This window comes from Haemaphysalis longicornis, unplaced genomic scaffold (assembly GCF_048455015.1).
Source record: "Haemaphysalis longicornis isolate Haplotype H1 unplaced genomic scaffold, Haemaphysalis longicornis Haplotype H1 scaffold_6, whole genome shotgun sequence".
Classification (NCBI taxonomy): domain Eukaryota; kingdom Metazoa; phylum Arthropoda; class Arachnida; order Ixodida; family Ixodidae; genus Haemaphysalis; species Haemaphysalis longicornis.
Window position 1 is genome coordinate 79,173,859 of NW_027526407.1, and position 15,608 is coordinate 79,189,466.

A 15,608-nucleotide genomic window follows, 5' to 3' on the forward strand; every position below is an offset into this window, starting at 1 on the left:
TTTGAGAAGTGTCAAAGGCAGTGGGGCTCAAGATCATCGCTAATGACATCGAGGTTTTCCAGGCTTTAGCACACCATTTGCTCTCTTCTCATTTTTCTTCCACTCAGTTTTTATGTGTATACCAACTTTCAGCCTTTTGTCCACCTGCTTGAGGGTCTAGCTTCCATCAACACCGGAAGATCAGAAAATAAATTAAAAAAATCACTCCACAAAGTGAACACCCTCTTCCAAAATGCTTATGCGGAGGCCCATACTCTGTGAAAGAGAACACGTGTCATCTCTTGTGCTACTGCATGCAGTATGCAACCCAACACGAAACAGCGAAAAGAACTCTTGTGCAATTGCTACGAAAAAACTTTTCAGAACTGAATCACTTTAGTGAACTTTGGCGGTCACGCTGACACAGTGCTAGGGACAAAGGCTCTAGATTGGTTGAGGTTCTATCCTCAGATCTGTTTTCCTACTACTGCCATTTTTTCAAATGTTCCTGATTTATTTCATTCTCCCTCTTATTCATTTTTCTGCGTACTCTTCCACATTTTTTTTTTCATTTACTGTGTTCACCCCATCTGACGCAGCAAGCAATGCCATTTGTGGGGCTGTCTTCAGTATTCATTAAAGCTTTCTCTCTATCTCGAATCATTTATTTAGCATTACTATCATCATCTGGAAGGCTCCCGTGCAGTTACAGCTTTCAGCCCCATTTCATGCAGCAATGGCCTCGGTCTGCCTTGCGTGGTTCTTCCACTACACCCTGTTGCACTAAGCTCATGTGCTTGCGCTTTGTGTATAAAGTAACCGACAGGCATCCTGAGCTTGAGAATGCCTTGATTGGGCTGTGTCTAGCTGCCATTCCAGGTGCAGAAGCACAAATGAAAGGGTGTAGCACTTTTGTCTTCTGACTGGTGCCAAGCGTAGGGAGAAATGGAAAAGGGCACTAGAACGGTCGGAAGCTGACTGTTTTAGCTGATATGTTGATATGTTGACTAATTAAGTACGTCCAAACCCACTTATAACGAACTCAATTTCTGCGATGCACACATTATATGAGGGCTAGTTATCTTCAATGGTAAGAATGACCTTATTGCAGAGAAAGGTACATCTAGTAAACTAATTTAAACTTGAGGCTGCTGCTTAATGACATTGAAAATAGTGCTTTTTACACACGACTTCGTGTGAAGGTGCTCTAGTATACTTCCTTCAACGTAAGAGAAGTTCCACAAAAAACATTAGAGCAACCTACATACCTGACCCAATAGCAAATGTTTGCAGCTTAGATGAATCACCTATGTTGAATGTGTCTGCCTTGTTATGTGAGGACACAAGACACACCACACAGGGTGGATTACTAGTAGACGTCTCTGTACAGGCAGCGAGGTGAGTGACTACGAAGGAAAGTTTGACATCCACCTCAATGCAGCTGTACGGCTACAAAGGATAGCCGTAGAGCTCTCTCAGAAACTTCGCAGTTGAAGAAAAATTAGTCCTGCTCCAGGATGTGGTGTGTACCTATAGTGGTGTGTGGATATAGTGTGTGACTCACGGGAACTTGCAGCGAACCGTAGCTATCAAACAGGTAGGGGAAATTTGTAGAGGAAATATACGGGATATTAATGCAAATGATTTCGTTGCTGGGGGTTATTGAAAAACCCTACCAGGTTTTTTGCACTACGTCCACTCGTTTGAAAATGACTTGTGTGTTGCACATGCATGTTATGTACAAAGCAGCACATTGGGCAAGTCATTGAGCTTCTGTTTAATATGGTGTTCACGTTTCTTAAGGGAGACAGACAGTCAGAAAAACATACCAGTTCTTCCTACCCTCTTGTGACCTAGGAAAGTTGTGAAACAGGATTAACTAGAAGCTAATAAACCAACAAGATAAAACAAGGACATTTTGAGCTACAAAAATTTGGCATATGTGTACGTTTTTTAATTGGGTATATGGTATTGTTAGTAGGTGTCAAAGTTTTTGCACGCCGCAAAAACAGATGTGCAGCGCTCAACATAGTTTAATCTGGTTGTCCACTTTTCTAAGCCATTGTATTGGTGTTGAGTGCATATAATTTTTACTGATTGCAAGAACATAGTGTATGTGATGATGCTCAAATATCAATTTATATTTAAGGAACCCAGAAGAAGAAAAATATGAATGGTGCAAAATGAATGGGTTCGACATGCATGGGACTACTTGATCATTGTGAGTTGTGTGCCCATTGATGAGATGTCAATAAACCGTGCTGCAGTTTAGCATCATCTAGTGCTGATCTTTTTTTTTTCGAGTCGGAATTAACTTAACTTATTGTTGTATGTAGCCTTGTTCACTTAACGTTGTGTGTTTCAAGTCTGTAATACTTAGTACATTTGGTAGCATTCAACAAACACCTTTTGTTGTGCTTTTACTTGCCTAACTTTGGCTGAAAGAGGCTTCATTTCAAAACAGAAGGCAGCATTAAAGGTGGAAATTATGGAAATGAATTAGACCTTTGTATCTCATTGAGACATCACTGCTCTTAACAAAACGCAGCCATCTTTGCTTATAAATAAGCTTAATTCATGTATCTATAGATCTCTAGGGCATGTTTGTTTTTGTACATGGCTGTCTTGCTTTCAAATAAAATTTAATCTGTGAGTATCATTTTGTGTGGGGTAAACACGCTGTGTTCTGCCAAGAGCCTTCTGCAATTAGTGTGAGACCAATTTTTCTTCAGCACCTCGAGCTGCCCTTGTCACTCATTTTTTAAATTTTTATTGAAGTGCATACTGCATATCAGAGGCCCAAGAAGGAGGGGCATAAAGGTGTGAAGATGAGAGATACCAACAGTTCAGGATACTACATGTGGCAGCAATGAGAAGGTTAAAATAAACTAGGTAAATATTCAAATGAATCAAGACATATGTTCAGATGTATTTTTTCAGTCGCTAATACATGTGGAAAAAAAAAGAAACTTTAAACCGGTGTGTACAACGGGTGAAAGAATGGCATGGTAATGACGAATAATATTTTGGAGTATGCCGTGGTCTTGTATCGAGGCCAAGTTTGCAGGATAACAAGAGCAAAAATTTAAGGCATTAAGACCCTTTTTTCCCTAGTGCTGGAATCACACCAGTTTGAATGAGCTCAGAAACAGATCCCGTGCGACCATATTGTGCGACTATAGCTATAAATCTGAACTTACTAGTAAAGAAATGTAAGATGTAAAAACTTTCTCTTTGACTAATATTTGAATCTCGTCAGCTTACGTGATCTCACAAACAGAATTTGTGCAATTATATTTGGAATAAATAAAGTCAACAGCCTTTCTTAGAGTCTTTTTAAGCAATTCGATATTATTTCCTCTATAGACCATGAGACCATGCAGGCATGCTGAAGTTTCTATCAAGTTAAAGTAGGGTACAAAAGTCGTCTAACTTTTGCTGGAGCATTGGTGAGTTTATACTTTATAAAACAGACTTCACGACAAGATGAGGAAACATTGGTTTTTATATGGGACTTCAACTCAAGTTGCTAGTTTATGTAATAGCTAAATAAGTACATTTCTGAGCTTCGGGCGACAGTTTTCCTGAAAAAGGGTGAAAAAATGTGAATGTATTCTTTTTGTCGACGATATGAAGGGAGATTGGTTCATCCGGTTTTAATCCCGTAGCCCATTCATGACTCCAGGACGGGATATTATCAAAAATGGTGAAATTGCGTGTATTGCCAAATCTGGATGGGCTAATTTACAGTGGAACCAATTCATTACAGAAAAATTGAAGAAAAGACCAAGGGCGCTACCATGGGGACCATTAAAAGTACGAGAAGAGTGTCAGCTCTATTCGCTCCAATCTGAAAAACAAGCAGCAACCCAGGCTACAATAAAGGAGCGAGGAGGGTGGGAGGCAGTTGTGAATTAATTTTTTGAAATTAATTTGGCCAGACGGCAGGTACCACCAGTAAAGTGCAGGCGGTGGGTCCGACCTTCATCTGTGAGTGATTAAAAAAAAATCCATTCTATTGTATGAATCCTTCATGCGTTCAGGTATATGGCCACCATACGCAGACGTATACAGGCACCTTTTTTTATAAACCCTGGGCCAGGTTCGAAGCCTGTGCTAATTTGCAAACAAAATCTGTAATGTCGGAATCAGCATAATTAACCGTAAACAACTGTACTGGAAACATGCAGCAAAGTGTTAAATGCGCCTAGTTGGGTTTTCTCTGAATTTTATTTATTAATTAAAACTATTCACCTGGTGGGGAGCCTTCGTACAGTCGTCCAGAAAAAGGAAATCTCGTTGTAGAACAGAGATCAAAGCCGGCATCGCCATTAAAAAAAAGAAAGAAAACACCGCGGCGTCGGTCGGTGGAACTATTCCTGTTTTTTTCAGTTAATAAATACGATCGCTGGCTGCCCGTTTTGAGGGAGTTGTGCATGTGGTTATGGGAATTTTCGGCAAAATATTCGGTAGTAGGGGAGAATGCCTGTACAGGTGAGGAGAGAAGCATTAGATGAGACAAGGGAAGTAGCCAGGTGAAAGCAGATTTCAGCAGACAATTCAAGAAGTCGAGAGAACTTTTTTTTTTCTGTCCAAGCTTATGCATGCCACTGCTGTGTGTTCAAGTATTTAAGGAGTAATTTCCTGGAAGGCTTTGTGTAGTCAAGGGTTTGCAGAGGTGTCGAAAGCAACACGTTTGCTTCTCTGTAGAAGTATCTCCGAATTACTTAATTAGGCAATGACCAATTGTTATACCTGAAACTCTCAAGTTTAAAGTGTATCTAAGGGCCCGTTCACAGTTGCAACGAAAGCAAGCGAAAGCGACGGGAATTTCGTCGCTTTGTCGCGCGACGATAGTTTTTGACGAATGGTCGGGACCAATTTTTGTCGCCGTGCCACAAAGCGACTGAATTCCAGTCGCTTTCGTCGCACTGTGAACGGGCTTTAATGTTGATCGAGTGCTTTAAAGCTCAGATAGAGCGAGAGCCTTCATCAAGGCGGAGTTCTGACCAAGTGCTGCAGTCGGCGCCGAGAAGAGGGATAGCGACGAAAGCGACAGAATTCACGTCGCTTTCGTCGCAGTGTGAATGGGCCTATATGCTAAGCTCGGTTATTTTTGTTATGCACTCGGTCGTATACAGCCTGACCTACGCTACGCCATGCGGCGTAGAAACGCGATAAACGCGATACAGCAGTCAAAAGGAATGCGAGTTGTGCCGGGAAAGCCATCGCGCGCGGGCGGAATTCGCAATAGGCCTCGTGCGCTCGTTTGGAGGCGCCACTGAATTGGAACCGGTGGCGCCCCCTCCGGCGCCGCGCCGCATTTTTTGCTTGTCCGCCGTTCCGTGCAACGCAGCTCCGCAAGGCTTTCTCTATGGCTCGGCCGCGTCCGCGCGAGGCCAGCATGACGGCGCCAAGCGGATCGTGCGTGCTGTATTGCGGTTTTAGTAAAATACAGAGCCCTGAGAAGTATTTCAAGGGAAGTTGCTTCAGGCGCGGCATCAAGCTTTACGCGAGCAACCACGTGTACGGCGTAAAAGAAGAAATCCTCAGCGAGACGGCGCCGTCTGAAATCGTGGCCAGGTGCATTCCGCAGATGAAGAGCACTTGCGACTACGACGTGCGGCTGGAGGTGAGTGAATTGTATTTGAGATACCCTTATGTGCTTATTTCACGTACATGGTGATTTGTTTTGTTTATGTAGTTGTCGCCGAACCCAAGGCGCATTGTGCGAGGCCGCTGTTCGTGCAAGGCTGGCTGCCGCGGTTGGTGTAAACACGCGGCGGCGGTGGCCGTTTTCATAAACAGCCACGAGGAGAAATCGTGCACGGAGTTGCCGCGTGCTTGGGGGAAACCCTCTGCGCGACCGACCCTGGACACGAAGAAACAGATAAAGGAACTCTTTGCAAGTAAGCACGAGGAGCGCTTTCTTGAATTGTTCAGATTATTCAACATTGAAGCATGCGTGCTTTTTTGTATTGCATCATACAACTTGATAATTATTTATACAGGTCGCCCCTTGCCTGCCCCAGTACTCAAACCCCTGTGCCCGAAAACGGTACATGCCCAATTCTCGGGCGTGAGGTGTGCGTTCGCGGACATGATCGCGTGCGAGGACAGCCACGACGAAAATGCAGATCCAACCGGTGCTTCCACAGAAGCTGTAGACGAAAGTCTCAATCTGGGCATCGAGGTTGTCAGATCGCTGCTCGGGGAAGCGCGAGAAACGTACGCAACCATGCAGGTGGCGAGCGTGGTACCCCTGACAATAAACAGGTGCAACCTGCTCGCTATGCTGGAGCAGAGAGAGGAAACGTATTACAAAACGTTTGTGAAAAAAAGCGTGGAGCAGATAGCGGATATCGCGCTTTTAACCCTGGGCCAGGCTGCTGTAGACAGGTTTGTTATATCTGCAGCCTTTATGTGCTTCACAGCGTGTTGTGCATTTTATACAAAATGGCACATTTTGTCGCAGATGGCACCAAGAGCGGAAGCACCGCATCACAAGCACGATGGCCCACCGCATCAAAACGAGGAGGACAGAGTTTGAAGCACTTGCAGCTGCACTCGCTTCACCGCGCCCATTCTGGGCGCAAGCCACAACTTACGGTAAGGATTCACGTATGGGTGCACAACCATAAACATTTGCTCAATCCGTCCTTTTTACTTGCAGTAAATAGAGTCTTAAATGCACGTGAATAAACTAAATTGCATGAAACAGGTCATATTAACAAGAAGAAGAAAGTTTGTTGAACAAACAAACTTTCTCATGTTAGAACTCCTCAGTCCACATTAACACATTTCTTTTCTTTTTTATTTTTGCAGGCAGAAACACCGAAGCCGAAGCCAGGAGGGAGCTGTCAAAAGAGACGCCAAACGCGCTTGTTTACCTTGCACGACGCACAGCCCTAAGCCAGCGCAGCCTGCGCTCCTCTTCGTACGGCTTCCACGGAAAGGAATAAAAACTGGTTTTCGGGAGCTTGTCAGCAGTGTTGGCGTAGCTGTTATGGTATCCGTAGACGCAACAGTACACTGATTTGCGTGTTTTCGCCCGCACAGGCGCCATCCCGCAACACTTCGTTACCGGCGGCGGCTGACTTCGCTAAGACCCGGACAAGCAAAAAATGCCGCGGAGGCTGCCAGGTGGCGCTGCGTGTACGGCCGAAGTAGCAGCGCACTAGCCCTATACGCCACTAAATACGAGTTAGCACCGCTTTTTTTCTTCCTATACTAGATTTGCGTGAACCACGAGCTATCCGAAACAAAATAGTAGTCAAACACTTTCCAGAATGAGGAGTGATGATAAGTTTCCAACCCGAAGACGCATTATGTGATCAACGAAAAATGCTGGGCAGACATTAAAAACAAACCCCCTTTATTATCACATAGCTGCTATAGCAGTCCATATTTCACCGTTCGTAATTTACATAAATGTGCACTGTTACAGTAGTAAAAGTAACCAATGTAATGTTTAGAATATACTTGTCCGTTATTTTCGCAATTTTGCAAAGAGCAGTAGGGTTCAGTGGTTTTCAGTGCCGCACAGCCATGATGACTATATATACAAACACTGAAGTGTACGAAGTGTCTTGAGAGGCTGTGTATGTACGCTATTTGTATATGTGTTTGCGCCGTGATGTGTTTATGTGGTTTGTGTTTGTATGCGGGATGTGTGTTGTCTGAACTTACGATGTTGAACTCTGGTTATGTATGCAATAAACGCCCTCGTGCCGTTTTTTTTTTTCTTTTTTTTTTCTGAAAGCGCCATTTTTAAAACAATTTTAACTCGACTTTCTGTCGCTAGATGGCAGTGGCTACCACGATATTCAAGCAACTGGAAAACAAATTTATCCAGCGCTTTTGAAAGCAGTGCAGTCGTTATTAGTCCAGCAGTACTATTGCTACCGGCAGAAGCATGGCAGAAGCCACTGGAGTATTTTTTTTTTTTTCATCCGTGCTGCCGCGGCTTGTTTGGTGCGTGTGGGTTAGGTTGGCTGTTTTGGAGAATTTAGGAGAGATCGCTTTGCTTGCTGGCTGGCAGGCTCGCTGATGGCAGGCTCGCTGATGGCGACTCTTGTGCGTAGCAAGTGTGGTGCAGCCATGCCCAACGTTAACCATGCCGCCGAGTGGACTCGCGCGAGTGAAGTTCTGTGCAGTGTGGACGAGTGTCCGCTTAAATCCTTCCTTCTGTGCGATAACTGCAATTCGTCGTCGCTTACGGCAAGTCACACCTTCTTTTAATAAAGCTCGCATGCGTGAAAAACGATCGCTGTTTTGAAAACCTTCAATATTCCCCAAGCATGCAAACGGGGTCGGTCAAGCACGACTCCAAGTCGAGAGCAATCGGCGCGGTACGCCATACACACTCGCGCTCAAACTCCCTCTCGGGATGCTGTTGCGGTGCTGATGAATCGACGTTTTAAATGAGATCCGAAGACGCGATATAGGCGTTTGACGTGCTGCACATTTAGAACGATGAAATGCTTCGCTGCTCACAATGCTCCGCTGGCCCCGCTCGCGTCCCGTCTGTCGACCGCCATATTTGTTTTGAGGGAGAGAGTTCCGTCCCTGACGGCGGCGGTTTTCCTCCCCCGCGCAGGTAGCAAAGTCTCTCCCCTCGCTGTGGGAGGAAATTTCGACCCCAAAGGGCCCAACATATGATACATTGCTTTTCCTCCCTCAAGGGAGGAAGCGCTACTCCATTTTTTCTTAGAGTGTATATTGAGTCTGACCTGATGTGCCAAAACATCCAGCGAGCGAGGGTAATCACGACAATATGCAGTTAACACTCGATAACAAAAATCAGTACATATAATCAGTACATATAGGCCCAAATCAGTACATATAATTTAAGTCTCCGCAGCGTATGCAAAAATAACGCTAATATCTGAAACCACTTATATGAAAATACCGCTTATTAGGAATGCTTTATCTATACCGCTGGTTTCGTTGTAACAGTGGTTTACGGTGTTTTCTTAAAATAGTACTGAACATCTCTCTTTTAACGGCGTGAGCACACAGTCGCATAAGAAGTAAAATCTGATGAGACCGTACTGCGTGCACCGCATAGACATCACTTTAAAAAAATTGGCCGCGTATCTGCTCCTTTCGTTGCAAATGAGGTCAAAAGACGATAGTCTTTATCGACTTTTGCCAAGTAAATGCCTCCCTTCGCTTTCCCGCTCACCTCTCATGTTGTTCCTCTTGCGTCGCGCTCCACGTAAGGTAAAGACGCCAAAGGTTTGCTTAAATCATTTTAAATTTCCCGCGTTGCACTGCTCCAAACCGGGTGTCTCGATGCCAACGCTGCCGTACGGCGAAGACACGCGTTAATCGAGGCGCCCTACTTCAACGTTTATAGAACCGCGTTTCCCTACTCCACGTGCGTTGTAAGCAGAACGTGGAACCTATCTAGTGGAACCTTGCGTAACTGTTGCTGGTTGATTTCTTATAATGGCGCCAGAAGCTATAGTGGCGCGGGCGACAGCAGGCGACGGCGGAGTGAATTCTTTTTCGGCAGTTGATACAGTATTTAATTTCGCAAAAGTCCAGCATGTTTGACTTTTTTATAAAAACACACTGCAAATATCACTTCTGTATTGATTTGTTGTCTCAAATTTGCATAATGTCTTGTTCTTCTTCAACAATGTTGACAAGTACGAACCTTACACCGGACGTAGACGGGTAGATTTAGGTGTGACTATATAAGACTATTGCGCAGGCATTGTTTTGCTTTGGCCGGTTGGCTGAATCGAGTCACAGACAGACAGACGGACAGACATACAGACATACAGACAGACCAAAATTTCTGGGTTTAAGTAGCCCAAGAAAGACTATCGTCTTTAAAAAACGCCCCCTTCGCCGAGAATGAATGCGAGGCCGGGCCTTCTTCTGTGATCGTTGCACGGGATGGAACGGCTTTTAGCCGTGGTTGGAATACAGCTACATCATAGGGTAACCAAGCGAAACCAAACCAGACTAAGCCAAGCTTTTGCTTTGCATATCCAAGGTTAGCTGAGCTCATCCGGAGAGATTTTTTATAAATTTGTTGCGTATTCTTGGTTAAGGCAGCAGGAGGAGGTCCCCCTGCAGTCTTTGACTTCGGGGGTCCCCCTCCTGTATCTGCACACTGTATGATGTTTCTTCTGTGACCAATAAAACACCATCCAATCTAAACGCGTGTTTCATGTTTTGTGGCAAGAAAAGAGCGGCGCGAGTTACGATTGGCTGGATTTCAAACTTAAAGGTGCTAAATTTTGTCTTCATAGTTCCTTATTTCTACAAAATAAGTTGTTGAATTTTTGTCTCGTTATACCACGGTGAGGGATATTAACGCAATATATCCATAAAATTTTCCTCGATAATCGCATTGAGACGTTAAGTTTTTGTAATCGTTTTCAAATAGGGCGATTAACATTGAGTAGTGATAGTTTCACTACTTACCGATTACAATACTCTTTTTCCGGTCTTGCTCTGAAAAGTGTGGTGAAAAAAATGTTTCACGGAACTGAGTTTGCAACCACTTCTACTTATTTATGACAATAGAAAGCCTACCAGCCTAATACAATATATGTAAAAATGATCAATCAGCTGCGTTTGATGCACCTTTTTGTTCCAAAATGTACACTCTAGTAAAATCCAATCTGTTTAAACCTAAGGCACTAGTAGGGTTTCTTTTGTGCTCCAAGCGAGCAAAACAAACAGTAAACATCAATTTTTTTTTGTAGCGTATTTCACTACTTACGGAGTACAATACTCTTTTTCCGGTTTTCCTCTGAAAAATGTGCAGAAACAAATGTTTCACGGAACTAAGTTTGTAACCACTTGTATTTATTTATTATAATAGAAAGCGTACCAGCCGAATAAAATATAAGTATAAAATTATCAATGAGATCCGTTGGATGCGCATTTTGTTCCAAAATGTCCACTCTAGTAAAACCCAATCTTTTTTAAACATAAGGCACTAGTAGTGTTTCTTTCGTGCTCCACGGCAGTAAAACAACCAGTAAACATCAAGTGTTTCGTAGCGTATTTCGCCAGAATTTGCTAAAACATATCCGAACGACTTTTTGGTTCTTTTGGCACAAGACACAATTTCAAGACACAACTTCACAGAATATCAAATGCTTTTTTAAGAAAAGGACACGTTTCCAATATAAAGCTTAGCAGAATATCAAATCGCTTTTTACGAAATTGCAGCGTACTCTCTAAATAGTGGGTGCAAAAGTATCAGTTCGTCTCATCCCAGTTGGTGTTAAAAATGCTAGTGCAACTGCGACGATTTCTCAAGTACCCTACAACAAACGTTTTGACCTTTTCATTCACATTGAGGGATTTGAAATAAATTCTCACAGACAAAATTTACTTACGCTTCTCATGTGGGGTGGCTTCGGCATAAAAAGAATAAAAGGGAGTTTTCATTAACTTACTGTGATAACGAAGCATTTTCTATTCTTGGTTCGTTTATTGATTCATTATGGGGTTCAACGCGCCAAAGCGGCACAGGTTATGAGGCGCGCTGTAGTGGACGGCGCCGGAATATATTTAACCACATGGGGACCTTTAACGCGAGCCGAAGTCTCCAACAGACCGACAGACCAGCGTTTTTGCATTTTGCCTCCATCAGAAAAGCCAACGCCGCGGCCGGGGATCGAACCCCCGTCCTTGGGCTCAGCAGCACAACGCCATAGCCACCAAACCACGGCTAGTGGTTCGTGTTTGCGTCCTGTCATACGCGTTGTATAGGTTTATTGTGTGGCTACATGATGAACACTTTACGCGAAATCACTGTTAACTCGGTGGGTTGAAGTGTTTTGTCTCCGCCGCGGTGGCTCAGTGGCTATGGCGTTGTGCTGCTGAGCACAAGAACGCGGAATGGATTCCCGGCCGCGGTGTTCATTTTTCTGATTGAGGTGAAAACCAAAAACGCCCGTGTGTCAGAGATTTCGGCGCAGGTTTAAGATCCCCACGTCTTAAAAATTAATCCGGAGCCCTCCACTACAGCACGCCTCATCGTCTGTGTACCGTGCGTCGATGCGTTAAGTAATATAATCAGAAATGTTATGTCCCTGGCCCGCGGGCAGCGCACAAAATTACCGCCGCGTCAATTATTTTAAAAACAGTTGGGTAATTGGGTTGACCAGAAAGTGGGGTTATGTTTGGTCTCGGTGGTATTGCATTCAGGACATCGGAATGTGAGTATGGGATGCAACGCCACCACCGCTCAGTGAATTAAGCTGTCTAAGCGTGGATATAGGTGCTCGTGATAACCTCCGCAAGAAAAGGTGTGCTAGGGAAATTCACAGAGACCTTCGGGAGTAACCAGAGCCTGCTGATTAAACAAACAGCAATTATGCAGGTATCAAAATACGTTAGTAATATATTGGCGATGCCTGCACAGCTATGTGCCAAGTGATAGTAACGATGGACGAAGAAGAAACGCAAACGCAAAGGAATAAAAACTAACTTGAATGGGTTGTGGGCTCTGCCTCGGAAACGCGTATTAGCCACACGTACTGAGGCCTCCACGAGTAATTTGAGTATGGTAATTACTGATGTTAGCGTTAGGTGCATACCAAATTGCGCTCGCGTAACTTCCCTCATTGCTTGGCAGTGCGAACACGGGTATGTGCCGAGTCATAGTAACGAACAGAGAAATAGGGCGTAACAAGTAAACATAATGAGGAGACACGTTTGACAATTGGGCACTCATGTGTTGCAATCAGTACATCACAGGCGCGCTGTGCGCATGTGCAGCGCCCTCTCTCTCCGCGGTCTCCTCTCCTTCGGGCGCGCTGCGCATATAAGCGGAGTGCCGCGCTCCGGCCGGTCTCGTTCCGGCCGGTCTCGAGCGAGTTCGTTCATAGTTGAAGAAAAAAAGAAAACGTGGCGTTAAACCGCGCTGCTTAAACAGTTTGTCGAATCACCAGTGATTTTCCCCGCTTCCTATTTTTTTATGACTGCTGAAGAAAAATTTCCAAAAGAGGTAAATAAATACTTACCCTTATCATCTGGGGAGGCTTGGGAGAGAAGAAAAAATTAAAACGCGTTTTGTGCAAATTCATTGCGAGAATACAGCGGCTACGTTTGGCTTTATGCGTCTAGGGAAAGAGAGAAAGAGCTAGCATATTAATACTTCCTAGAAGAGAGCCGTTGCGATTATCTCCTCTTTCCAGGTGTCTGTTTGCACGGGCCGCTTCCGCCTTCTCCACCAACTTTAGTCATGAGCGCCTTTATATATTAATCACGTAGCAACATGACTGGAGTGTTGTGCATAGTTTTGAATTGTACCTTTGAGTGAAATTATTTTTAGTACGGAAAGTAATTTTAGTGTACCGTATTTTAGGGTCCCTGAGTCGCAATTTTGTATAAGTCGCACAGAAAGGATAGTTTTACCGAAAAATTCGTCTATAAGTCGCAGCGGTGTATAAGACGCACCGGTGTACCAAACGCAATTGTTAATCAGGTAAACTCATAGAGGATCAGTTCGTTAGAAAATGCAACTAAAGTACCTGGTTGCGGCGGCCGCCGCCTCTAAACGCATCCCCTAGTAATCAGTGCTAGACACGTGCATATACCGTCCAACGTTTAGACTTAACTAAGTTCTCAAAAATGGTTTATTGATACACACAGATGGCATATACTTACAGACGGCGTTTATGCAAAATCATCGAAGCCAACTTCCACCAACTCCCTAACAAGTAATTCATCCATTAAAACCATACAGCTGTGTCTCTTTAACGTGCGCTGATGTCACGCAGCACACAGGCACCTTCTCGAGCGCGGACCACGCGCGTCTGCCACGTTTCTGATTTATTCCATATATAAGTTGCACCGGAGGATAAGACGCACCAACAAAGATTTCAGAAAAGAAACGCGAGTTTTACACCCGAATATACGGTATTTTAAAACGTTTAGATTCGTGTCGTACGCGCTTCTTTACTTACTGATGCGGATACTCTTTTTGCGATCATCACCTGCACATTGGAACGAAAAAAACGTTTCACAGAACAAATAGCAACGAGTCGAATGTGTTTACAGCCAAGCGTATCAATTAAATTCTAATTTAAGTATAAAATTATTATGGAGCAGCGTTTTAGGCGCCCTTTGTTACAAAATATGTGCCGTAGTTAATCTATCACTACTATATTTTGGTGGCTTACGCGAGAGGGAAAAACCAGAAAACATTATATTTTTGGGATTTATTTACCGACATTTAGCGAAACGTGGTCGAATAAGTTACAATTCTTTAGACGCAATACAAACACGTTCTGAAAAACAAACCCTATCCGAATATCGAACGTCTGCCAGAAAACACAGCTTACATATTAGAGAGTTTTAGCAGAGCGGGCCAGCGGGCAGCGGAACGGAGCAGACGAGCGGAGGCGCCACTGCGCATGCGTCAGTACGCTGATGCGGCCAGCGGCTTTACGACGCTGCGAGCTCGCCCGCTCGTTCGGTCATCCCAGCGCAGCGCGCCAGCGGCCCGGCGAGCGAGCGTCGGCATTCAAAATGGCTGCCTGTAGCGCGATCGGCGGTGCGTCGTCATCGCGCACGGACGCAACCGAAATGCGGCAAGTCAAGAAGCCCCGCAGTGCTTCACGGCGTACGAAGACCTGCGCATTTTGCGGGAGGCGGCCGCGACGAGGCGTTTTGGCGACGACCACAAATGGGTTCGCGTCGTCGCCACGGTGAATCGGGCGGTGGGCCGAGAATTGACACTCCGCGGAGTTCAATATTCCTATCAGACTAGTTCAATTTTTAACGGACAGATGGCGCAGTACAACGCTTGAGTCATAGTGCGTGATGGACCGTCACCGTACGCACCGGCTCCCCGGAGAACGAAACTGAGCTCTCCGAAATTGTCCTTTCGTGTGTTTTTGTGTGCTGTGTTTTTAAGGTTTGTGTGTGAACAGTTTATACGGTCTGGGCACCAATGTTGGAGCCCGCCCGATACAAAGGGTACGACCACAGATCATCATCATCATCATCTGGAGGCGGCAGCCGATCGCTCAGCTAAAACTCTTTTTTTTCGCGCGTCGTTCCGCTGGCGCTGCGCTCGTCCGCTCCGTTCCGCTGGCCGCTGGCCCGCTCTGCTAAAACTCTCTATTATTACCTATAATGTGCAAAAGTACCAGCCCAATTTACACTGGCTAGTTTTTAAAGCACCAGAGCGGGTTCTCCGATTGCTTGAGTTTCCGGTAACTTTTTCACGTTCTTGATTTCGCTGTGATTGCCGAAATAGAGTTTGGCGAAATAGACTTACCCTTGTCTTGTGGGGAGGCTAGGGGCATTAAAAAACAAGTTTCGCTTAAATTTTTGCGACTATTCAGCGTTTGGTTTGCATATTTGTTTGTGCGTCCCGTCGTGTGCTCTTGTAGCAGAATGATAAGCCTTTATGCAAATACAGCATTTTCTACGCTGCTTTAAGATCCCTCCTTTTCGTGAAGTATGAGTTCGCATCTTGACAAGAAGCGTTTTCTGGTTGGCTTTGTTTTGTCACGTGCTTCTAGCTGACAAACAGGCGGCGTGTGCTGTCGTCAGTGCGATTAACTGTGCTACATGCTACAGTATTTGACAATGTAGGCTTGTGTGTACTATTCAGAAAAATATGGCTTGTAAGTTACGTC

At 44.7% G+C, this 15,608-nt stretch overlaps 1 protein-coding gene across 4 annotated transcripts; it reads left to right on the plus strand.

Annotated features, from left to right (window-relative positions):
- Window positions 1-5,264: 5,264 nt before the first annotated feature.
- On the plus strand, window positions 5,265-6,954 carry LOC144143535 (uncharacterized). 4 transcript variants are annotated; one of them, XM_077675314.1, is made up of 4 exons: window positions 5,293-5,611; window positions 5,684-5,888; window positions 6,455-6,588; window positions 6,805-6,952. In XM_077675314.1, the coding sequence occupies exons 1-4, from the start codon at window positions 5,354-5,356 to the stop codon at window positions 6,889-6,891; spliced, it is 684 nt and encodes a 227-aa protein (XP_077531440.1). In that variant the 5' UTR covers window positions 5,293-5,353; the 3' UTR covers window positions 6,892-6,952. The 4 variants fall into 4 exon arrangements, 3 of the variants coding, with proteins under 3 accessions (XP_077531442.1, XP_077531440.1, XP_077531441.1); XM_077675315.1 differs by having other exon boundaries at window positions 5,295-5,611; window positions 6,455-6,560; window positions 6,852-6,906; XM_077675316.1 differs by lacking the exon at window positions 5,684-5,888 and having other exon boundaries at window positions 5,265-5,611; window positions 6,455-6,560; window positions 6,852-6,904.
- Window positions 6,955-15,608: the final 8,654 nt, after the last annotated feature.

Coding starts and splice junctions, on each gene's coding strand:
- LOC144143535 (XM_077675314.1), top strand. CDS start 5,354: ATGGCTCGGCCGCGTCCGCGCGAGGCCAGCATGACGGCGCCAAGCGGA. Junction 5,889..6,454: donor GATAAAGGAACTCTTTGCAA/GTAAGCACGAGG, acceptor ATTTTGTCGCAG/ATGGCACCAAGAGCGGAAGC. Junction 6,589..6,804: donor GGCGCAAGCCACAACTTACG/GTAAGGATTCAC, acceptor TTATTTTTGCAG/GCAGAAACACCGAAGCCGAA.